At 53.7% G+C, this 23519-nt stretch overlaps 1 protein-coding gene across 1 annotated transcript in view; it reads left to right on the top strand.

Annotated features, from left to right (window-relative positions):
• The first annotated feature begins 19371 nt into the window (after nt 1-19371).
• Nucleotides 19372-23519, top strand: part of SKOR2 (SKI family transcriptional corepressor 2) — a 28044-nt gene continuing 23896 nt past the window's right edge. The window contains exons 1-3 of the mRNA XM_067315933.1: nt 19372-21652; nt 22336-22396; nt 22720-22794. Coding sequence (XP_067172034.1) covers nt 19412-21652; nt 22336-22396; nt 22720-22794 — 2377 coding nt within the window. The 5' untranslated portion in view covers nt 19372-19411. The remainder of the gene's footprint in view (nt 21653-22335; nt 22397-22719; nt 22795-23519) is intronic.

Here is a 23519-nt window from a genome sequence, read left to right as displayed (position 1 = left end):
AACAGAGGTGGAAACTTTAACTGGAGTACAGTCTCCCCAGGTTGTGTGCCAGGCATCTACTGCCACCAAAAGCTCCCAGTCTGACCATGGCTTTCCTAATACAGTGTCCGTTTTGCCTTTGCCTTTCCTCTGGCCAGCATTTCGTGCCCTCCTTCCTACCATGTTCCCCAGCAGATCGTTAAGTAAGATTTCAGACATCACTGAAATTCTCACTTGTCCCCAGGGAATTCACCAAGGGAGACGGTGGCTGTGAAAAAGCTACTGGGATCCATGAATAAACAATCTGGTTATTCTCTGCAGTCCTCTGAGATCTCCATGTCTGCTGCTCAGATGGCTTGAGTGCAGCAAACTAATTATAAAATTATTTAGTTAATAAAGGCAGGTAGGAAAGTTTCTGATTATCCCTGTGATAAAACTCTCCCTTCTTTCCAATGTGCAGCTTTGGATTGGTTTTACTCTGCAGCAAGGTGGAACGCATCTCCTCTAGCTTTGGCCATGCAGAGGTCAGAGTTTAGGGTGGATTTGGGTCCACATGTAGACACGTGGGGCTCAATTCAGCTGCCAAAAAGGGGCACCTCACGCTAGCAGAGACACTCCAGATGGGGCAGACATCCATGCAGGGCTGAGAAGGGTCAACTGCAGAGCCGCACTGCTCCAATGGGTAGCTGAGAGGCCAGAGAGCACAGCCTGGTGGGGTCCAAATGCTGCAGACCCTCAATGAAGCCCCTTGTTGAAGACAGCTGTCTAGTTTTTAGATGGTCTCATTAGATAGGTCCTGCCGTTAGCAAAACTGCTGTTTTGCTGCTGATCCCATCAGCAAAACTTCCCTTGACTTCAGCCCAGCCCAGGTGTCACACCATAACTCGTTCCTATTGATTGCACAGAAAGGAGGTGCGGGTCTTGTTGAAGACAAATGAGGAGAGTTTCTTCCACACCTTCCCTTGCAAATTTTACTTTCCCCATACATTGCCAATACAGAATCTCATTTTTGGGTCTACTTTTGGGGAAGACAAAGGTGACCTCCCAAAACGAGAGCAGGCTGCCCAGGTTTGACAAACGCCATCAAATGCTGTTTGTGCACACAGGGTGTCAGAGAGGAAATAAGACGTTGGCTGAGGTTTTACATGGGGTTTTACAAGGTAGTAACACAGACTGTAAGCTGGGGCATTGAGGTGTCTGGGTGGGAAAATGTATAAAGAATATATGAGAGATTTCTATAAGAAATGCAGTTCACTCGTGTTTCATACTCTTTTTTTTTTTTTTAATGAAATTGTCCTAAGGAATTTGTTTGGGCCTGAAGAGAAAGCACGTGTTCAGTAAGTGAATTTGGCCGCTGATTTCAGGGTCCTTAAGTACTCATTGACACAAGAGGCGACGACAGCTCTGAAGGAACCTTTATGGGTCTCTCAGGGTTGTTGGTTTTTCAAGCCTGTGTATTACGGATTTCCACAACAGGTGTTAACAGCACAAAGCATCTTAATGCCTATTGGATTAAATAATGTACATTTTTAAAATTGCATGAAGTCTTTCCCACTGGGAAATGCTATCTTTTCTGCCTGTATCTTTTAAGCTAAAATAAAGCATGTGTTTGAAAAATTACCAAAGAAGTGGCTAAAATCTGCCTCCAAAGCAACACAGAAGCTGAGCTGAACTTCTCTATTTTGCTCACTCCTCCTTCACCCAAGCCCTAAGGCTCGGGTGGCAGGTCAGAGCAGAGAGGGGATGTCATATAACCACATGCGCTGCCAAGAATGGCCAGAAAGGGTTAAAAACAGTGGGAAAATGGACCAGAGCCCTGTGAAATCAGTTTAGGGTCTTTGGTGCTCTTACACCAATTCAGCTCGTGTACACCAGCTGAAGATCTGGGCTTTCGCTGGAAGGAAAAATGGGAGAATGAACCCGTTATTATGAGCGGGGAGAAACTGGCTCTCCTTGGGGAGGTCCACCTGGTCCGATGGGTGACCGCTGTGGGATCTGGCACATCCCACCAGGTACTGCCTTCTCCTCCCAGGGTCCCACCGGGCCCCTGGACCCCTCACTGAGGGGGCGATGGCCACCCCGACATCTGTGCATGGCCAGATGGGCCCGGGTGTTCCCCCAAGTCTCGCTGCACAGTCAGGACCCCTCGGCAGGGCGATGGAGCAGGAGCCATGGACACAGCCCACCGATGCAGACCTGGTGCCCCCTGGGGCACCCGTTTCAGGGAGCTCTTCTGCAAAAAGCAGGGCTTGCTTTGTTAAAAGTTGGCTGTCATTTCAGCATTAATCATGGGTCTAGGAGTGTTTATTAATGCCCTGTTGATAGCTAATAGTGAAGCACTGCTGTCCCCCCTCCTCCTTGAGCGATATGCAAACAGTGGTGATTAAGCACCAGATTAAACATCTTCATGAATATTTAAAAGGCTGTTTTTGAAAGTTTCCTGTCCTTTTACACTAATAGCCCCATTAAAACCTGTTTACAAGCCAGTCATGAGAGTAACTGTGTGCACTTAAAACACGAGAGAGTTCCCCTAGAGGAGTGCTTTAACCACGTGAGAATGGCAGCTGATCAATAGGGATCTTAAAGTAAGACTGTCTGCCTAAACCCAGTGGAAACAACCCTTATAATATAGATACAAAGAGCTGGCAAGTGCCCAACTGGTTAATTAGGGAGGCAAAACAGTAATAATAACAACGATAATATTTGCTTGAAGGTCCGACTGTCCCGGTCCTGGGTGTCTGGCTGCCGCAGGACTTCTCAGAAGCTGCCTTGAAGATGTTAACGGCAGCCAGGAAAAGGGCATGGAAAGTTTTAAACAAACTTAACAGCTTAGCGTTTCCTGGATCTTCTTATCGTTTACACATCAGCCCCTGACAGCACACAGCCAGCTCCTGCCACAGGGATGCAGACACCAAATGATAGTTATTAATAATTCATATAGTCTGCATCCCATATAGAAATAAGGTTGAATTAACACAGGTCCTATGTACATGGCATGTACGTACTTAATAGAAGAAGCGGGCATATTCAATCACTGCTCTAAGTCCAGACTACAGCTATGGTGCCGTACCCTCGTACACCAAGATTGCTCTTGGCCCATTGCCTATTACTTACCGTGCATTATAGACCTCTCGATGTCTTCATTGCCTTGCTCTGAGTTAAGGGGCCATGACACAGCAAAGCAGCTTGGTAAAGGTATTTGTGCTCAACATGGGAGGCAGGTGCTTAAATACCGTGAAAAACCCGGGCCTTTGTGTCTGTTCTGGTGCCACCGAGTGCACCAGAAAAAAAAAAAAAAATCTATTGACATCAGTAGGCTTTGGATTAGGCTCCTGCTGTGTTATTAAGTGAATTATTAATTATTAATAATAACATAACAGAAATCACATGTTGCCTTATTCAACCATTCAATTTTGCCTTATGCGGAGGTTTTTGAAAATACAGTCGCCAAGTTTAAGTACAAGTGTGGATTGATTGCTCAGCCTCCTTACTCATTGCCAAGGAGAGAGTATGCTTACATATGGGTGTCCAGTTTTAAATGAATATTGATTGACTGAAATTCATGCCGTCTGCTTCAGTTTAACTGTTTGGCAAAACTAAAGATGTCAATAAAACTGGATTGAATTTTGAACGGTATTAAAACTTTCTGGAGCCAAGGTAATCATAATGGAAAAAAGTAATAAATGGCTGGAGACCTTACAAGCAGGAGGGTTTTCCTGCTGCTGTGAAGCCCGCCAGGGACAGGGGTGTTTAGACCCAGCATTAAAGAACCAGTAGAGCTGCTAAAGGTCTTTCTGTCCTCTCAGCTCCAGCAAATATAGATAAGCAAAGTAGACGCTAGAACACATTTCCTCCTTAAACCTGGCAAAACAAACGCCTTTATAGTGATTCTTGCCTCTAGATAACCAGGTTTGGGAAAATGTCTCCTGTCAAGTGAGCAAAAGATGTCCTGGCGATCTTCTCTGAGGTTGCCCATGTATGCAAAGAGACAGCTCCACTGTAACCCAGCAAGGTCAGGGTCAAAGGATGGTGTCCTGCAGTGCAAAAAGCAGCGAGACTGCGCTTAGCTTGAAGCCACTTGTGCAAAACCCCTCTCACTGGCTTCTAGGCTCTGCGGTGGCTAGCGACACTTTTTCCTGGGAATTGGATCGAGGCTTTACTAAATAACACAAGGAAAGTCAGTCTGCAGTCTCTTCGTGTTTCTATGCAGAGCTGTCATAGCCAGTGTCCATGTTTATTACCTACCGACTAATTAACAATCATGAATGAAAGCAGATGGGAAACACTTTAATTTCTGGGCCAAACTCATCTGTAATGGTACTCCTTTGAAATTAGTTATGGGCTTGCTTTATTTCCAAGCATTGGTTCACCAATGTATTTTAGCTTTGTTGCAAAATAAAAGGTCTTATTTAAGATGCGCAATATAGTGACAAGTTTTCTCATTGGGATAAATTAGAGGTATGGATACACGCTAGGATTCTTCTGGTGTCAGAAACAGCTAAAGATGCTTTTACGCCCCTTTCTCTGAATTTTATCATATTCTCCATTGTGATGAAGAACCCTTGTCCTGTGCAAGTAGAGAATTTTGTTTGCCCTGGAGCTTTCCACTGTTCCGGGTGGGAGGACGACCCTGCCGACAGGTCCCTTATCACAGATAAATGGGGCTAAACCATAGTGGAGGAGCTGGAATAAGAGGCAGAGGGTGAGGAAAGGGAAGACGGAAATCAAGCACGCTCTGGCACCAGTAACAACTCACAACCCCTCGAAATTTGCTATTACACTGCTGAAGTCCTAAATGATAATTAGCGGCATGGCAGGAACCAAAGAAATAGCAGAGTAGAAATAGAGGCGGTTAGGCAAGGCGATGACAAGGCTTCCGTAAGTGGTCCTAACCCCAGGCATGAGATGTGGGGAGCATCAGGCAGAAGGAAGGGCTGTAGGGCTGGAAAAGGCTTGGACACAGAGGCACAGAGGCTATTTGGGGGGCAGCAACGAGGGGTGGAAAGAGCAGGGACAGAGGTGGCTCTCAAAAAGGGTTGAAGTCCCTGGGGTCTTAGATGTGGAATTTGAACAGAAGTTTGAGGTTCTAGGGGAAGAAAAGCACATGGAAGAGGACCAAGGTTGGAGGTGACGGGCATCCCCACTGGGCATTCACCACAGCAATTTTAAACAGAACCCTAATTTGGAGGTGCTTGAGTGGAGAATCACTGCACCTCTTGCCCCACCACACCCCCTGCTTTGCTCCTTGAGAGGGGTCATCTCTAACGGTAGTTTAGATGTCTGTGAGACAAGGGCTGTAGTGGATCTGTAACACATATGTGTGAGGAAGTCCATGAAAATATATCTGAATTCATAGGAGAAAAAACTTCCTGCTGCTGCTTCTGCACCTAAAATTGCTGTTACCTACCAAGAGCTAACCCTGTTGGCTTTTCTCAGATGGTCTGAAGAGAAATTACTGCCACTAGTAGGATGGACCTAGGATGAACTGATGGACCCAGGAGGACTCCAGCAGTAGGGACCACGAACGCACCGGAGACTTCTACCCACCCAAACCCCAGGGCCAACCAACCTGTTATTTCCCAATTCCCTTCCTAAAGCACCTGTCAGGATGGTCAGTCCTGTGTTCTTCCAAAAAGAGGGGCATTCTGCAAGGTGTCCCCGTGTTTGTGCAGAGCTGGTGATGGCAAGGAACCTGCAGCTAAGCCCAACGTGGGATTCAGGCCCCCACTGCAAGGGGCAAGAAGGAACCATTAAGCAGGACTCTCAGGATGAGGGACAGCCAGCTTAGTCCTTGTCAACATTTGGGAAGATACAGCAATGGACAGTGTTTGGTAGGGTTTTGAACCCTCAGAGAACATCACATTGCTCTGCTTTCCACCGTATAGCGAAGTCCCCCACCAAGACATGTCCTAGTCTTCCCACTAGTCCCATCACAGGGTTGTAGCTGAAGTGCTCAGCCCCTTCACAAGGTGATCAGTACCTCTCCTGGTATATTTTTTAGAGGTTGCTCCCTGCCACCAGCCTCTCAGAGCAGCTGAAATCAGTACTCCCCTTCGTGAGCAATACATCCATCTGAAAAATTCCCAGCCATGGAATTGCAGCCCTTGGAAAAGCAGCAACACCATGGCAGGACCTGGCAGCAAGTACCTGCCCTGGGTGTCCCGAACAGCCTGGAGCCTCTGAGCAGCTCCGTCCCCAGGTAGGAAATGACCTCATGGCTCAGCGAAGAGTGCAGGCACTGAAGGTGGGGGCAGGTGATGTACAGCCTAGGCAAATGCCATAAATCCAGTGGGATCCTTGTGCAGTCAGAAACGCCAATACATCGAGCAAGGCTGAGCACAGCAGAGCGCAGGGCTTCGTTTTGCTTTTTTCCCCAGCAATCGCAGCAGTACTAGAAGAGATGAGAGCACCATGTCTGATATATCATGATCAACCATGTTACCTTACCCCTCCAGTAGCTCCTCAAGACTGGCCACTATGAAAAAAAAATTATTTTGAGACTACAGGAAGGCGTGAGCACTGGGATCCCACAGAGGAAAAGTTCAAAGGCACACGCTAAAGGCGAAGAACATGACTTTTTTTTCCACCCTGTTGACTGCGGGGTGGAAAAACTTCATTCACATCCAGTAGATTCCTTGGCTCAGACTGCAAAGCCGTGCATCCGAGGAGTCACTGAAATAGAGTCTGCTTGGGGGTGAGCACACTAGTGTGGTATATTGGTGTATGTCTCAGGACTGTACCCGTAAAGGCTGGGGATTTTTAATGCTAATAGTAAACTAAACAATAGCAACAAGTTGAATAGTAAGAGTAATAGCAGTAATAACAAAAAGATGGAATTGTAATGACTGGACACAGAAGAATATCAGGACTTTGAAGAAATCTTCATTCATACATATCCAGCAAATCCAGGTGCTCTCAGAGAACCTATTTTAGCCATATTAAATGAAGGTTGGCTGCTGGACTCTCTGAATAAATTCTGTTTGTGTGTCATCCAAATAGCAATGCAGATAAGTGCTTGGTTACAGTTAATAATGTGGTATTAAAACTACATATGCCAATTATTCCATATATAATCCAAGCACACATTTCATCACTGATAGGATATTACTGAGCTGCCTGAAGCAGAGACTAGCCAGCATGAGACAAAATACTTCTCTTTTTGCCAAAAATTCAAGATGAGTTGGAGAAATTCTACAATAGGTGTAGGTGTCATAGAATATGATGCAACGAGCTTTGAAAATCTCCCTGCCTCCGTTATAAAGACTGACTCTCTGAGGGTTAGGACATGCTGGAACTTTTATCATCTTTGTCCTAGCAGTGTGTCTGAATTTGGCAAACAAATTGGAAGGAGAGCTTTCCTTTAAATGCTTTCAAGCCTACCAAAGGAGCAGATCGGAAGGTGGATTGATCTTACAGCCGTGACCTTGAAATCGGATTGTTCCAAGAGGTAAGTGCACGGGATCCGCTCCCGCGGCTGAGTTCAAAGTGGAGACAGGAGACAGTTATTACTGACTCGCTTTCAGTGCCACAGGGGCTTTCGGCTTGGGTTTCGACTGCTCCGTAGCTGATCTGATGAAACGGCCTCTGCTCAGCGCGCTGTAGGTGTGTATGTGATGGGGAAGCGTCACAGCACTGTATCGACCATGTACTGCAGTCGGAGAATCTGCACCTCATTTACAGCATCTTTGCAGCGTGTTCAGTTAAAGGTTTGACGACAAGGAAGGAAGGTTGGCAGTGATCCGCTGTCCCAAAGAGCTTGGAAACCATGGAGTCAAATCATGGAGTCACTACATCGTTTTTAAGCTCTTGAGAATTTCATTTTCTGTATCTTTTCGGTGAAGCTTTTAGCTATGATTGATCCTTCTTTTTTTCAACTGAACTACGAAGGGAGCAAGAAGGCTCCGATATGAGAGATTTTCAACTCAACTAAATTTTACAAAATCGCTCTGAGATGCTTGTAGATAAATGGTTCGCCCTACTCACATCCACACACACACACCTTTCCCAGATGTGTAAACTGAGACTTGAAGAAGAGGTCATATTTTTCAACCTTAGGTATCTCAACTGAGAAAGCTCAATCCAAAGGAGATTGATTTTCAGAAATGCCCGGTCTGGACAGATGGGCAGCAAGACAGATTACTCACAGGACACTCTTATTTGAGAGCTTATCTTTAAAAGGTTGGTCTCTAAATGGCTTTCTGCAAGGTCACATAATAGTAATTCATTGATCTAAAGACTAAGATTCCAGGATCCTGGGTGTCCTCTGGCATGATCATACCACTATACCTTACCTCACAAATACGATTACTTGTGGAGTTATTTCAGTTATTTTCTTATTTCACACCGAAACAGAGAGTTCCAGGCTTGAGAAACTGGATGATCCCTCCACTATAACCTGTTCCAGTGCCCCAAAAATTTTCTGCTTGCTTCAGTCCATTGGCTCCTGGTCCTGACAGCCTGGGACTTGGAGCACAAACGCCTACATGGAGCACACATGGATCACGGTTGGGTGAGGGAATCTGACTTCCCAAACACCAAAAGCTGCTTGTGATGTTGGTTAAGCAAAGCAATAGAGGGACCCTTAGCCCACGAGTCCCATCCTGTCGCTGCTGATTTCAAAAGGAAAAATAGTTCCCTCCGTCTTTAAAATAACTGTTTAAAAAGACTCGGTGCATGGTATGCTTACTTTAAGTGCTGAAATAGAAATTAAACTGCTTGAAACAGCTTCTTAGGGGGACAGAAGTGAAACCTTCCCTTGCCTGCTCCAGTCCCTCTGCCTAGCTCACCAGGTACCATTAAAAAGAGAGCATCAATATTGCCGCAATATTCCAGCACCGCTTGAAAATCACCCCTACAACCGTTCCGAAACAGGTGAAACTTCCTCGGGGCCAAAAGAAGGGGCTGTGCTCATCGAAAGACAGTCTTTCCTCTCTAAAGTTGTCCTAGATTGCTGGGTCCTGAGTGGCTGCAAATTTGGGATTCGTCATCCTTTCTATTTCAGCGTTGATCGTGCAGCGCTGAGCTGCCTTGTGCCCGACTGATCCAGCCGTTCCTCAGGCTCCCAGCCTCCCTCTAACTCCAACGGGAGTCTCAGGTGCACAAAGCAGAGCCTTTAATGGATTAAACAAATAGAGCAAAAGAAAGACGTAGAGCATATATATCCGCGGTGCGCGTGTGCATGTCTGCGAGTGTACGTACACACGTACAAGCATTTATACGCACAGAGGCACAGGGTGAGGGGGAGCAGCAAAACACCCCGGCACATTTTTGGAAAAGGTTTCCTCTGGAGTTTAGCTTCACGCAGCAGCACGGTGTACAGATCCTTTAGTTCTGCATCGTTTCTGTGCCGTGGTCAAAAGGTATTATTCTGCTCTAAATTACATCTGTGTAAATCTGGAGGAATTCCCACGAGCCCCGTTTACCTCGAAGATTTTGCCTATGTAGGGACACTCAGGAAAATAACCTAAATTAGTTGAAGGTGAGAATTTAAAAGTGGATTAATTAAACTGCATGAAACCCCTGTGAAGGTTGCTCTTGCTCAGAATTCAGGTGGTCTTCAGTCAATTTAATTTAATTCACTTTGGAAATTAATTCAGATTAATTGTCCTAACAGTCTTTATGTACCGATTCTAGATTAACACTGGGGTAATAAAATGAATTGTAGCCCACTGGCTTCAAGATGCTTTTTAGATTTATATCAGAAGGCTCTGGAGAAAAATTGTCCCCTGCGTGACCGTCCTATTCTGGAAGCTGGTGTTTTGCTAATCAAGACAAAAGACTGGGGAATGTTTCTGGAAATAGAAAAGCAGTATTCTTGTGGCTTTTTTGACTTTTTTTTTTTTAATGATTGCTACTAATGCAAAGGAGGTGATAGTGACAGTATTGCAACAGGTTAAATACTACTGCTGTTGATCCCTGAGGAAGAAGACCACAGACTTGCCTTCCCCCAGGGCCAGATCCTGCACTTATCATGCTCTCTTGGAAAAAAATTCCTCTGCCATCAAGAGGAACAATATCCAAATCTCCTAATTCCAGACAGTCCGATTTTGCAAGCCCGGGGCCAAATGAAAATCAGGACTACAGGATAGGGACCTCTATTTGGGGGGAAAAAAAGAAATGCTTTAAAGAGATAACTGCTCAAAATCTAGTCCCCAGAGAAGGAGTTCTTGCTGAGGGCTTCTTCTCGAGATGTCTGCCTGGAGACTGCTTCAGAAGGGATTTGGTCTCTTATAACTCGGCTCTGGGGTTGGAGGCCCCCCCATTACCCCCCACGCTAGTTCGTAGCTCCTGCGCAGCAAAGAGCGCAGCCAAGCAGAAGCAAGGGAGGAAAGAAATCTGAATCTTCCTGCGACAAGTCAAACACCGACGCAGGCAGAAAAACTTATTCCAGAAAGGCTTTTGGCAGTTTTCTGTGTCTTCCCCTGAAGCATCTGGCACTGGTCACTGCAAGAGAGAGGGGATCGGGCCGAAGGGGCTCTAGTCCGTTAAATCCTCTTTGCCCATATTCGTATTTTCAATGTCAAACATTGCTGCAAAAATGGGAAGAAACTTTCCCTCAGTCCAGCCCAATAAACGCAACCTCCAGCGCTGTGATAAAACACTAACTACGAGTATAACGCAAATAACAGAAGCTGCAAGACGACTGGGATGGGATTTGGGCTGGGAAAAGCAAAGGGAAATTCGGGATCCCACCCCCCAAAAAACAAACCTTTTTGCTGCTGCGGCGGCCCCGGGCAGGAGCAGCCCGGCAGCGGCGGAGGCGCGGCGCAAAGGCGCGCAGAGATGCGCACGGGGCGGCGCAGCCGCTCGCTGCGGGGGGAGCTGCCGCACGGGCGTTTTTGGGGGGGACTCCCCCCCCCCTCCCGGCGCCTGGCAGCGCCCCGGTGCCCCGACACCCCCCCCCAGCTCCGGCGGGCAGAGAGGCAGGATCCGACCCTGCGGACCCCTGGCAAAGCAAATTTTGCTGCTCGGGCGAATTTGACCTGTTTCTTGTCCCAGATACGTTGCAAACGCCTCCCCCGTTAAAAATAAAAAAATAAAAAAAATTAAAAAAATTAAAAGGGTGGGGGGGCTTTTTGGCTGCAGAAGCGCCGCTGTTCAAGATGCGAGGAGGGCAGAGGTGGTGCCCAAACGCCTGGGGACAAACCTTGCCCCGAAGCGAGGCCGTCCGGGAGCAAAGGGACCGGGAAGGAAACGGCCCGGCGGGCAGGGGAGGGGGCAGGACACCGCGGCGACAGGGTCGCCCCCGCCGCGCAGCCTGGGCCATGCCCGTAAATTGGGCAAAGAGGGGTCGGAGCGGTCGCTTGGGCGGCGAAGACACCCCCGGGACCCCTCTCTTCCTCCGCCGCAGGCTCCATCCCGTCTCCTTCGGGTGCCGCTCCCCGACGGCGGGGGAAGCTGCTGGGGGGGCCCCCTTTTCCGGAGGGGGGGGGGACCCCCCTCCCGGCCCCCCGCTACCTGGGGGGATGCGCCTAGCGGAACCGCACAGGCTGCGGTGCTCCTCTCCTTGCAGCCAGCTAAAGGCTGTTCTCTTAATGAATTACTAATGAGTTAAAATTGGACAGCCGGCTTAATTAAAGCGTAGAGGCAATGTGTTTACCACATTGTAATTGAACTCATTAGGGCTCCGGCTTTGTGTTTTTAAGCAGCCGCCTTGCTCCGCGCGTCGAGTGATCCGTGGGAAGCGCTCGCCGGGGCCGGCCCGGGGCGCGCGGGGGGGGGGGACCGGGGGGGGGGCGGCCGTGCCCCGTCCCCTGCCCTCCCGCGGGGGGGGGGGGTGCGCGGAGCCGCGCTGCGGAGCACCGCGGAGGTTGCTCGGAGCCTTTTTTTTTGTTCTTCTTCTTTTTCCAGGGGAAAGCAGGGAAGGGGGCAAAAAGTTTGGGGGGAGGTGTCGGGATTTTTTTTTTTGAGGGGGGGGTGGAGGGGGGAGTTGGGCAAAGCGGAGCCCGCCCCTGCAACAGGGTCCCGCTGGGCCTCCCCAACCTCAGCTTATAAGGTGGGGGGTGACCTCCCCCGCGGCCGTCGGGGCGGACCTGCCCCGGGGGGTGCCGGCGGGGCGGGGGCGGCCCCCCCCCACACACAACCCCCCCAGCCGGCGGCGAGGGGAGGGGGCCGGGGAAGGGGGCGGCATCCCCGCGCCGCTTGCAGGGCGCTGCCTGACTGCTAGAAGGCGTCCGAGACCCGACCCACCCGCGGCACAGCCGCCGCGGCGCAGGCGGCAGCCAAACTTCCCCCGCGCTGCGCTGCGCAGCGGCCGCGGAGCGCGGCGCGGCCCGGCCGCCCCCTTGCAGCCACCCCGCCGGCCCGGGGCGCCCATGGAGCTCGGGCGGCCAGGTAAGCCGGGCTGGGGGGGGGGGGCTTGGGGGGGGGTGTCTCGATTTCATTGCCTTCCTCCCCTCCCGGAGCAAATGGTCCGTAATTTGTTGCTAAAAAAGGCTGGAAGGTGGCTGGTGGAGGCGATTAATCGTCGCTTACGGGGCGGTGCTGTCGCTCGCAGGGGAAAGGCCCCTGGCGGGCACCGCGGCCGGGTTGCGCGTGTGCGTGGGGAGGGCGGGGGGGGGCTGCTCGCAGGGCGCCCCGGTGCGCGGGGCCCGTCGCTTCGTGGCCGCGTCCCGCGAGTCGGGGCTGCGGCGGGGGGACGCGTGAGCCCGCGGCTCGGCTGGCCGCTGCGCTCGGAGGAGCTGCGCGTCCATTCGTTCCTTTTTCGTAGATGTGTGATTTACCTTTAAGTTTTTTATATTTCTATACATATATATATATATAAAATTTCCCTTTGCAATGGTGAACTTGGGAGGGCGGGCGGCGAGGAGCAGCGCTGGCTTGTCCCCGTGGCGGCTGCGGGCCGGGGGATGCGCTGCGCCCCGGCGCTGCCCGCTCAGCACGGCGCCCGCGCAACCTGCGCCCCGCTCCGCCCGCCGCGGGCCTGCCGCGTCCTGCCGGGGAAGCGAGCGGGGCTCGGCTTCACCCCGCTGCAGCGCTGCGGGTTTTTTTTTTTTTTTTTTTTTCCCCGGAGCCGGGCGTGCTCGCCTTTTCCCACCCGAAAGGATCCTCCCGGCCGGGAAGGGAGCTGCTGGCCTGGACGGAGAGGGGAAGCGGAGCTGAGCGACCCCAAAAGAGGGCGAGGAGGGGGTCAAAGAGCCGGATCCCCCAGCCACGAAGCTCCGCGGAGAGGCGTCTCCTCTGCTTTGTCAGTGCCTCGCAGGTGTAACACCGGGTGGGACAGGTTTTATTTATTTTTTTATATATATATATATATATATATATATTTTTTTTTTTTTACCCGGTTGCATCCCGAGGTTTTTGCAGCGGCGTGGAGGTCCGAGGGCGGTGGGAAACACTCGCAGTGCCGCCCTGCCTTCGGGCAAGCCGTTTGCCTCCCGGCGTGGCTCGGCTCTTTGCCGGGCGGACTGGCCGCTTGTTGCACCGACGGCAGCCCTATAGCCGTCCACAACCCGCTTGATACACCTATATACAGCTTATATATTCACGGAGAGCCTCCTTATAGCATAATACACCCTCCCTGGCAAATCACTTTTAACGCAGTAATGAAATCATGGCGAGGGGAGGAGGGGGGGGGATGTGGTAGTGGGAGAGGGGAGAAGTTGCTTTTGGTAGTAGAAAGGCAGAAGGTGACTAGCCAGACCCGTAAGTGGCTGCTGTGAACTGTCAAAGAGCGCAGGAGCGTAAAAGCCGAACGATCACAATCCCCATAGGTTGGTTATTCCTCGTAAAATACAACTCTACATAGCAGGAAGTTACTGCAAACATTTATCAATAATGAATGAATCTCCTGTAATAAAATACTTACATAATTAGCTACAGGCGAGTATGTGCATTATGCCAAGCCTTTTGCAACTCTTTGTTGAAAATCCGAGTTGATAAATTCTCCGAAATACCCTTCTGAAGAGGGGAAAAAATAGGAGCAAGCCAGCACCCAGCCTTTCTCCTTCTTTTATGCCGCTTCTGAAACCCAAAACGTAACTACTCCTGAAATATAACAGAAAACTCTTTGGTGAATTCAGAAGAGTCATTAACATTCAGCTTTAAGTGAATGTTAACAGTAAATAAAGAAATCTCTTGATTGTAATAGTAGTAACAAAGCAATAATAAACCAGTGGGTGGTCATCAGTAATGATAAATGTATCATTATTACTGTGTGTTTGGGAACTGGGTTTGGAAAGTACTTCAGACTTTTTAGTGGCAAGCTTGGTGGCAATTCGTTTCTTAGCCTGGAAAAAAAAAAGCCATATAATTTTATACACAATTTAGGTGAAAATAAATTTAAATCTGTATATTACATTTTTAATTTCAAGATAGTAATTAAAGCTGCTTCATTATATCTCCGCTGAAACTCTCAGCGCTCATCTTAATTGCCTGTTTGTACAATCTGCTTTCTAAGACACCCAAGGTTACTGGGTTCTGGAAAGACGCAAAATTGAATTATTTACTAACGCGATGCGTCTTCGCGTGATAACGTCATGTTTCCTTCGGAAGTTTGGACCCGCTTGTCCCCATCGCAGTGTGGCTGCATTTTCTGCCGTGGAAGTTTGTTCTGCATTTAAATACTTCGAGATAGGCACGCCTCTCACTGAAGACGTTCAGAGGGCTTTAATTTATGCATTTGGAAGATGAATCAATAGCTGAGGTGTTTTTAGGGTTGTTTGTTTTTTTTTTTACTTTTTTTTTTTCCTTCCCCTGGGAGTTAATTCACCCCCATCTAAATTTGCAGCTGTTTCCACAGACCGGACTGCCCAAATATAGCCCCTCGCGGGTTTTTTGGGGCGCTAATGAGCGTGAGGGAGGGATCCGCAGCCGGGATCTTCCCCGGGGCTGCAGGTCCGCTCTCCTGCGAGGGGTTCAGACCGGGCTGCGTCTCTAGCGCCGTCGCGTTTGGGCAGCACCCGCGCAGCGTGTCGCGCCGCGGAGTTAACGGAGCTGCCGCAGACAAAAGATGCTGGCAGCGGTGGCTTCCAGCCGCCGGAGGGCTACCAAACCGCCCAGAAATACCTGGTCGCTAAACTCTCCCAGTGCCCTCAAAAGTGCCGGCGGAACATCGCGCTGAGTCTTTTTTTTTTTTTCCTTCCCCCCCCAATTATTAGGGTTGTAGATGCGTCTTTTAGAGGCGTCCTCTTGCCAGCGAGGAACTCCACGTCGATCCCTGCCCTTTTGTTGTGTCTAGCTAGGTTATTCAAGAGCAGAGACAAAAGCCCGAAGTGATGTGATATAAATGAGCTCCGGGGTTTTCCAGATGGGACCACCTCTATTTCAAATGCCCTCTCCGCTTTCAGCGCTTAATATAAGAAAATACGATTAAAAAAAAAAATTTTTTTTAAGGCTTTGCTGTAGACCAAACAGCGCGGCGAAATCTATCCGGAAGTCTTTTAAAACCCTCCTTTATTGCCTAAATTTATTAGGGAAAGAGGGTTTATAACGGTACCTTGTGTGTCTGTTACTTGCATGGCCGTAAGTTTCAATGGGATGTGGAGGGGTGGTGGGAGGAGGGAATGGATCCGCGCGGGGGGTGGTTTTCTTTGTGGGTTTTAAACGCAGTAAGGTTATCTTGCACCTCGTGGCCGGTCTGCTACACTATTTAAGAGCTGTGGAAGTAAATAAAGGCCGCGGGAGTGGGTTGGGGTGGCTTAAACTTGGGGATCGCTGGACCCTTTTCTCAGCTGCTCCTTTCGACGCGAAGCAAGCCGCAGTGAGAGGATTTGCTTCTGCTTTCTCCTTACTTGAGCCGTTCCGAGGCAGAATCGCGGTAGAGAAGGGAAGAGGAGCGAGGACTCAATTTTATCCCTTCCAGGCTCCCGGGAGAAGTTTGTCCGCCTTCCCCTCTCCTCTCGAGGGAGGCGACTCCCGCCGAGCCAGTGCGGACGGCAAGAGCAAATAACGAAATGGACGGGAGCACCTCGAGGAGGCAGCAGGACACGAGCCCAGCCCGCAGCTCCCCGGGCGGGGGGGCGCAGGGACCCCTCCGCAGCCGGGCTTGCCCCCGCCGGGGCGCGGGCTGCGCTCCGGGGCCGCCCCGCGGAGGCGGCGATCGCGTCCGCCGCGGCCGGGGCCACCGCGCGGGCCTCGCCCGCCCCGGGGCCACCTGCGGCAGCGGCCCGGCCGCTGGGGGGACGGGCCTTTTTCCGGCAAGCCGAGCCGGCCCCGCGCAGCTGCTGGGGGTCGCGCTTCCTCCGCGAGGTTTCCCGACAAAACTCGAATAGAAAAGCACCCGGGTATATCCTTGTCCCTCTTCTCCAAGGTGCTGGTGCGGGGTAGTGTCTTCCCCCCTCCCTCCCTCCGCAGACGCAGCTCCGGGCGCTTCCCTGTGACACGCGGTGTCCTGCACCTTCTCCTAAAGAGCACAAATCCCCACGGGTTTCGGCTTTCTCTGCAGAGAAAACTGAGGGGACCCCTCAAACGAGCCGATTGTAGGGAGGCCATTAGCACCCATCAGGTGAACAAGCAACTTTGGCCTCTTTTCTTCTTTTCTTTTCTTTTCTTTTCTTTTCTTTTCTTTTCTTTTCTTTTCTTTTCTTTTCTTTTCTTTTCTTTTCTTTTCTTTTCTTTTCTTTTCTTTTCTTTTCTTTTTTCACCGCAAAATAAACGGCAGGCGCTGGCTAATGACTTCCCCGGATCGAGCGTGCGTTTTTTAACCTCTCTCGGGTTGCGAGGACGCAGCTCCCGGGGCGGCTTCGTTGCAGGTGCCTTGCCAACCCCTGCCGCCGCCTGCGACCAGGCGGGGTGACCCGCTTCTCCCTCTCTCCCCACGCCAGGATCAGAGCCCGGGGGAGGCTCTTTAGCACCGTTTCGCTTGGGAATGGACAGGGGAAAAACCACGCGGCGACCGAGCGGGTCCCGCCGCTCCCCGGGGACCGGGCTGATGCCCCCGACGGCGGGGCCGGGACCCCGGAGCACCCGCCGCAGCGGGCGACATCCCCCCCGAAAACACCCCTGAACTCGGCGAAGCACCGAGGGAGCGAAGACAGGCGGGGAAATTTCCTCCGTGGCGTGGCCATAGATCACGCAAAGCGTGACACGGGCTTAACCAATAAAACAATTTGAATCAATTAGCCGTCGGAGGCGACTTTCGGAGTGTAAAATTCCTGTCAGCCTGGCTAGGAAGCATTGATTAAAATGTCACCCGTGCGAGGCTCGTAGCGACTGCTCAGGCGAAAGCAGCGGGCCCGGGGGAGAGCCCGGGGGAGTGGGGGGGGGGGCTCCGGGTGGCCGTCGCTGCACGGGGGGCAGCAGGCTTTAAGGAGAAGTGGCAGAAGTGCTCAAGAGAGGGGTGATTTTTTTTTTTAAAGTTAGCCAGGACCCAAGCGATCGGGGGCCTCCGCGGGGAAGAGCAGAAAGAGGTTTGGTTTGGTTTGGTTAATTTGGGGGGGGGGGGGGGCCGTCCCGGCGCGGAGAGTTTCGCCTGGCTCCGCGATGCCTTGCAAAAAAAAAAAAAAAAAAAAACCCTCACTGGGAACCCCACGTTTTCGTGGCTTGGAAGTGCGCGGAAAGGTTTGACATTGCTCATGTGCCCGGACAGAAAAACAGAGAGATGGGAGCATCATTTGTGTTAAAAAAATTTTTTTTTTAAATCAGAGCTGTATTAGGAAATATCCGGCCGCTCCAGTTTTTTTTTTTCCCGGTTCAGCTAGAAGGCAGGTTTGGTGTTTTTTTTTTTTTTTTTTTTTTTTTTGGGGGGGGGGGTGGGTATGGTTTTTGTGCTCCGCTCTGCAGACGTGCTCGAGGCCGAGCAGCTGGATCCCCCTTCGTCCTCAGCCAGACCTGCCGGGGACGGTACAGCGAGAGAAGGGGCTGGGGGGGGGGGGGGGGCTGCAGAGCTCCCCCAAAAGGAGGCAAAACCCGGCTGGCCTTGGGGCGGGGAGGGTCTGTATCACAGCAAGCGGGGCAGGAGAGAAAACGGCAAGAAAATGGCTATTTTTCCTTGCTATGTTGCATTTATTTTTCGGGGAGGTCTTGAAATACCTGCATTTTTGCTGCACCGCATTCACCTGCTTCGGGGGGATAAAACAGGGAGGCCGCGCCGGAGCCGCGTGTTATTCGCGTTTCTTTTGCTAGGTCGAGGCATGAGGCAATGAGAAAAATACAACATTTGCGCCGTGTTAACGCTGCGGGCGTTTAAGGGAGAATCTCGCTCCTTTTGAGGCCGGTTTGAACGGATCGCTCGGGTTTCGCCGTTTGGGGGAGGGCAGGGGGCCGCTCCCGGCTGCCGGCACCTATTCGCGCCCCCGAGGACGGCTCGCTGCGGCCGAAATCAACTTTTTTTCCCCCCTCCTCTCCCCTCCCCTCCCTTCCCTTCCCGCCGCCCGGAATTTGTGACAGTTCCCTTAAAAAAATAACGTTTCCGAAAGGACGTGGCTTCGATGTGCAAATTGAATATATTCAATTTCTTGGAAGCGACCGCGCTCAGACACTGGGGTGGGGGGGGGGATTAAAAAGGGGGGGGAAAAGCACAATCCGATTTAATACGTTTCGTAGAGGAGTTCGGCGTCCTGGCGGCGTGAATCGGGGAGCAAATCGTTGGCGAAGCCGGCGCGGACCCGACGGCGGATTAATCCTCCCCCCCCCCCCCCCCGCTCCAATTGCGCCGCCGCGGAGGCGACTCCGCGCAGCCCCGCACCGACGGCGCGGCCCGACCCCCCCCCTCCCCTCCCCACGCGGGGCGGGGAGGCGAGGCCGGGCCCGCTGACGTCACGGCGCCCACGGGGGGCCGCGGCGCGCGGCTGCCCCGCGTCCAGACACGCGCGGAGGCTGCGCGCCGCCGCGCCGCGCTGCGCTGCGCTGCGCGGGGGGCGGCGGGGATGCGCCTCCCTGGCGGCGGCGGCGGCGCTGCTAGAGCGCCCCGGGAGCGGCGGAGGTAAGCGGCGGCGCGGAGCGGTGCGCGGGCGCCCGCGGAGACGATAAACTTTTTTTTCCGCCTCTCGGCTGCGTGTTGCACCGGGAGCCGTCGGAAGGCGCCCGCGGCCGGTGCCGGGGGGGGGGGCAGGTAGAGCGGCCCCGCAGCGGCGGGTTCCCCCGGACGGGGGGGGGGGCGATGCGGGTTTTGGGAGTCGCCGCGCGTAGCATGTATGGGGGACGCCCCGAAACGGGGGGGGGGGGATATTTGGTAATTTGCCGTAATCTCTGCGCCTGAGCCGAGCTGCGCCCGGCGGGGTCTCTACCGGCAATGAGGGGGCCGTCGGGGGGGAATCGGGGCCGCGAAAGCTGGCGATAACGTCGGGGGAAATAACTCCGTGCGGGGGCCGCCTCGCTCCTTCCGCATCTCGCTTTATTCTTAAAAATCGCGGGCTCTTTCTCCGACGGCGGGTCGCTCCGTGGGGCGTCGGGGGGGGGGGCGGCTGGGCACGGAGGGGGCCGCGCTGACGGCGTCTCCCTTTCCGCCCTCGCTCCGCAGCTGGCGCAGAGGAGCCCCCCCGGCGCTGAGGCGATGGCGACGAGCCCGCTGCCCGCCCCCACGGACATCCTGCTGCCGTCGCCGTCCAGCACGTACCCGCCGGAGCCCATGAGCCAGCCGCGGGCCGGCCACGCGGCCATGAAGCCCAACCAGGTGGGGCAGGTGATCCTCTACGGCATCCCCATCGTGTCGCTGGTCATCGACGGGCAGGAGCGGCTGTGCCTGGCGCAGATCTCCAACACGCTGCTGAAAAACTTCAGCTACAACGAGATCCACAACCGTCGCGTGGCGCTGGGCATCACCTGCGTGCAGTGCACGCCCGTGCAGCTGGAGATCCTGCGGCGGGCCGGGGCCATGCCCATCTCCTCCCGCCGCTGCGGCATGATCACCAAGCGGGAGGCCGAGCGGCTGTGCAAGTCCTTCCTGGGCGAGAACCGGCCGCCCAAGCTGCCGGATAACTTCGCCTTCGACGTGTCGCACGAGTGCGCCTGGGGCTGCCGCGGCAGCTTCATCCCGGCGCGCTACAACAGCTCGCGCGCCAAGTGCATCAAGTGCAGCTACTGCAGCATGTACTTCTCGCCCAACAAGTTCATCTTCCACTCGCACCGCACCCCCGACGCCAAGTACACGCAGCCCGACGCCGCCAACTTCAACTCGTGGCGCCGCCACCTCAAGCTCACCGACAAGAGCCCCCAGGACGAGCTGGTCTTCGCCTGGGAGGACGTCAAGGCCATGTTCAACGGCGGCAGCCGCAAGCGGGCCCTGCCGCCGCCGCCGCCCGCCGCCGCCGCCGCCGCCCCGTCGTGCCACCCGCTGGGCGCCGTGAAGGCGGCGGCGGCGGCGGCGGTGGTGGGCGGCGGGCTGCTGAGCCCGCACCTGCTGGCGGCGCCGCCGGAGCTGCACCAGAAGCGGCCGCGCTTCGAGGAGGACGAGGAGCTGCAGGAGGCCGTGGCGGCGGCGGCGGCGTCGGGGCACGGCGGCAAGAGCCCGCGCAGCTACCCGGTGATCCCGGTGCCCAGCAAGGGCTCCTTCGGCGGCGTGCTCCAGAAGTTCCCGGCCTGCGGCGGCCTCTTCCCGCATCCCTACGGCTTCCCCGCCGCCGCCTTCGGCCTCTGCCACAAGAAGGAGGAGGGCGGCGAGGGGCTCGGCGCGGCGGCGCACAAGGGCGGCGGCGCGGGCGGCGGCGGCGGCGGGGGGCTGTCGGGGCTCTTCTGGCCCGGCAGGAAGGACGCCGCCTTCTACCCGCCCTTCTGCATGTTCTGGCCGCCGCGCACGCCGGGCGGGCTGCCCGTGCCCACCTACCTGCAGCCGCCGCCACCGCCGCAGCCGCCGCCGCCGCCGCCCCCCCCGGGCGCCCTGGGCTGCGCGCTGGGCGACGGCGCCGGGCTGCTGCGCCAGGCCTTCCTGGAGCTGCCCGAGCCCGGCGGCGAGGCGGCGGCGGCCGCGGGGCTGGGCTCGCCGCCCGCCGCCCCGCCGCCGCCCGCTGCTGCCGCCGCCGCCGCCGCCGCGCGGGACCCGCTCTTCGAGGCGCCCCCTGGCGGCGGCGGCGGCGGCGAACCCGCCTCGCCCCCTGCCCCGGAGGGTGGCGGCGGCGGCCGCGTCCCCGCGCACCACCCGCACCTGCTGGAGGCGGCGGCGGCGGCAGCGGGGCGCAAGGCGGGCGGCGGCGGGTACCACCACTCCAGCGCCTTCCGGCCCGTGGGCGGCAAGGAGGACTCGGAGAGCCTGGCCAAGCTGCACGGCCCGCCGCGCCCGGCCTCGCCGCTGCTGCTCCTGCCGCCGCCCCGCGCCGCCGCCGCCGCCGAGGAGGAGGAGGAGGAGGAAGAGGTGGTGGCGGCGGGCTGCCCGCGCCACCCGCTCCCCCCGCACCGCCTCCTCTCGCCCGCCGGCAGCTTCGCCAGCGAGGACAGCAGCGAGGAGGAGGAGGAGGACGAGGCGGAGGTGGACGTCGAGGGGCACAAGCCCCCCGAGGAGGAGGAGGACGACGACGACGACGGCGAGGACGATGACGACGAGGAAGAGGGCGAGCGGCCGCCGCAGCCGCGCGGCGCCGACCCCCTCACGGCCGGCGGCCGCTTCCCGCCGGGCCGCGGCGTGGCGGACAAGGGCGGCCGGGAGCGCCCTGCTGCCGCCACCGGCCCCTTTCCTGCTGCCCGGCCACCGCCGGAGGAGAGGCCGGCGGAGGGCCAGGCCCCGGGGCCCCCCAAGGCCGGCAGTGGCGGCAGCAGCCCGGCGCACCACCCCGCCCTGGAGGAGCAGCCCCCCTACAAAGATGTAAATACCCCCTTCAGGCTCTTTCCGCCTGAGTTAGCGTCATTAAAATCCCCCCCGCACCCACGCACGCACACGGCGAGGCGGGAGGAAGATGGAGCGCCCGGGTGCGTCGTCGTCGCCTCCCCCCCCCCCCGCCATCTTGGCCGCCATTTCACGCCTGGGTGAGGCCCGGGCGCCATGTTGGGCCCGGTTCCTCATGGGGACGTCAGGCCCCACCGCGCCTCCCCGCCAAAAAACCGCCTGTCTGACCCAAACCGCCTCACTGCCTTAGAGCAGGCCGAGCACGCCAAGGCCACCATGCGTCTTGCTGTGGTTAAACACCAGCCCTAATGTTGGCCAAAACCAAAAAAAAGCAGGTTTTCTCCATTGCCGGTCCCTGAGGTGCGCGGCTGCTGATGGGCAGCGCAGAAGGGTCTTTCCAGGTGTTTCTAGGTGGCCCAACCTCACACAAAATAATCCAGGCCTCGGAGCTGCCCAGGCGTTGCCCGGCACGCGGTGCTTGTCCTTCCCAAAAAAGCGTGTTTGTGAAGGAAAATTATCTTGGGAAATGCCACCGGGGGGTGGGGTCTTCCCATTGGTGCTTTTTTTTGCGCGTGCTGTAGCTGTCTGCCCGCGACCATGTATCTGCACGTAATTGTTTTTCCCCTATTGATTTTGTGCGTTTTCGCTTTCTGCTCCTCTAGAATCAGAAGAGCAAGGAGAGTAATCAAGTCATGTTGCCTACGAAAGAGGATAACTTCTCAGGTAAGAACAAACCGAGGTCTAGCCCGCTCACCGTAACGTGAAAGAATTCACAGTTCTGTGAGTTGTAGCAGTTTCTTCTCTATCACTTGATTTAAACAAAAATAAATCACTTCCATGATTTCAATTAAAAAAATCCATTAAACATTCTAATAGTCTCTCTATGGTGGTAATTTAGCATTATATTCATCCACATCCAAAATGTGTCTCTGTGTGTGCTGAATATACAAATATATATGCTTCTTTCTGGATTCTAATATTCATCTTGCTTTGTGGTTTCTTGCTGGTAAAAGCATTTTAAGCGCTGCGTTTTGTTTGGATTTCAGATAAGAACAAGGAGCATAATTTTTTCATCACAGATTCAGAGCCTTCAGGAGGAGACTTCTGGAGAGATATAGCAGGTAGGCTCAGAAGAAGGAGGCAGAGGATAAAGAGGCAGAGGCTTAAATTCATAATCAAATGTCTGAATATTTAGTACAAGGGTAAAGATAAAAACAATTCCAAGCAAATATAACTGAGAAAAATGCAAATAGGTGGAAAGCAGTGACATTAATAGGAATAAGATTATTAATTGCTGGGCATATTTCAGCAGAAATTTCAGAAATATATCAGGTTACACAATGAAACAGGCTGGAAAAGCATAAAATGACAATAATTGAAATGTTCTCTTTGAAACCTTCCATTAAAAAGGATCACAGCTTATTGCTTTTAATATCTGTCAGAAAGACATTAAAGGTGTTTTATGACATCTATGCCAACATTTATATTATCTCCATGATAATGATCTCTACACAAAATGTATAATACATTTACAAAAATTACATTATACAAATTAAATGAAACCACCTTTTACTGATTGCTAAATGTCTCCAAGGGGTTTGGGAAAGACGTGATTAGAAGTTTTGATACTAAGTTGTCTATTGCAGTGTCTTAAGGAGAGGGTTTTGTTTCTTGGGAAAAAGGAATCTAATTTTCCATTTATGTAATGCAAACTGCCTTGGCTTTGACTATTCACGGTTAATTGACTGTCAAACGAGGTTGTTATCCTCAGGCAATGTCTGCAAATTTGCCTGTCAAATGAGACAGAGAGAGCAAGCAGGGAGAGAGAGAGTTGTACAAGAAGTGG

This window comes from Apteryx mantelli, chromosome Z (genome assembly GCF_036417845.1).
Source record: "Apteryx mantelli isolate bAptMan1 chromosome Z, bAptMan1.hap1, whole genome shotgun sequence".
Classification (NCBI taxonomy): Eukaryota; Metazoa; Chordata; class Aves; order Apterygiformes; family Apterygidae; genus Apteryx; species Apteryx mantelli.
Note: the sequence above shows the minus strand (reverse complement) of the source record. Positions and strands in the feature narration are given on the sequence as shown.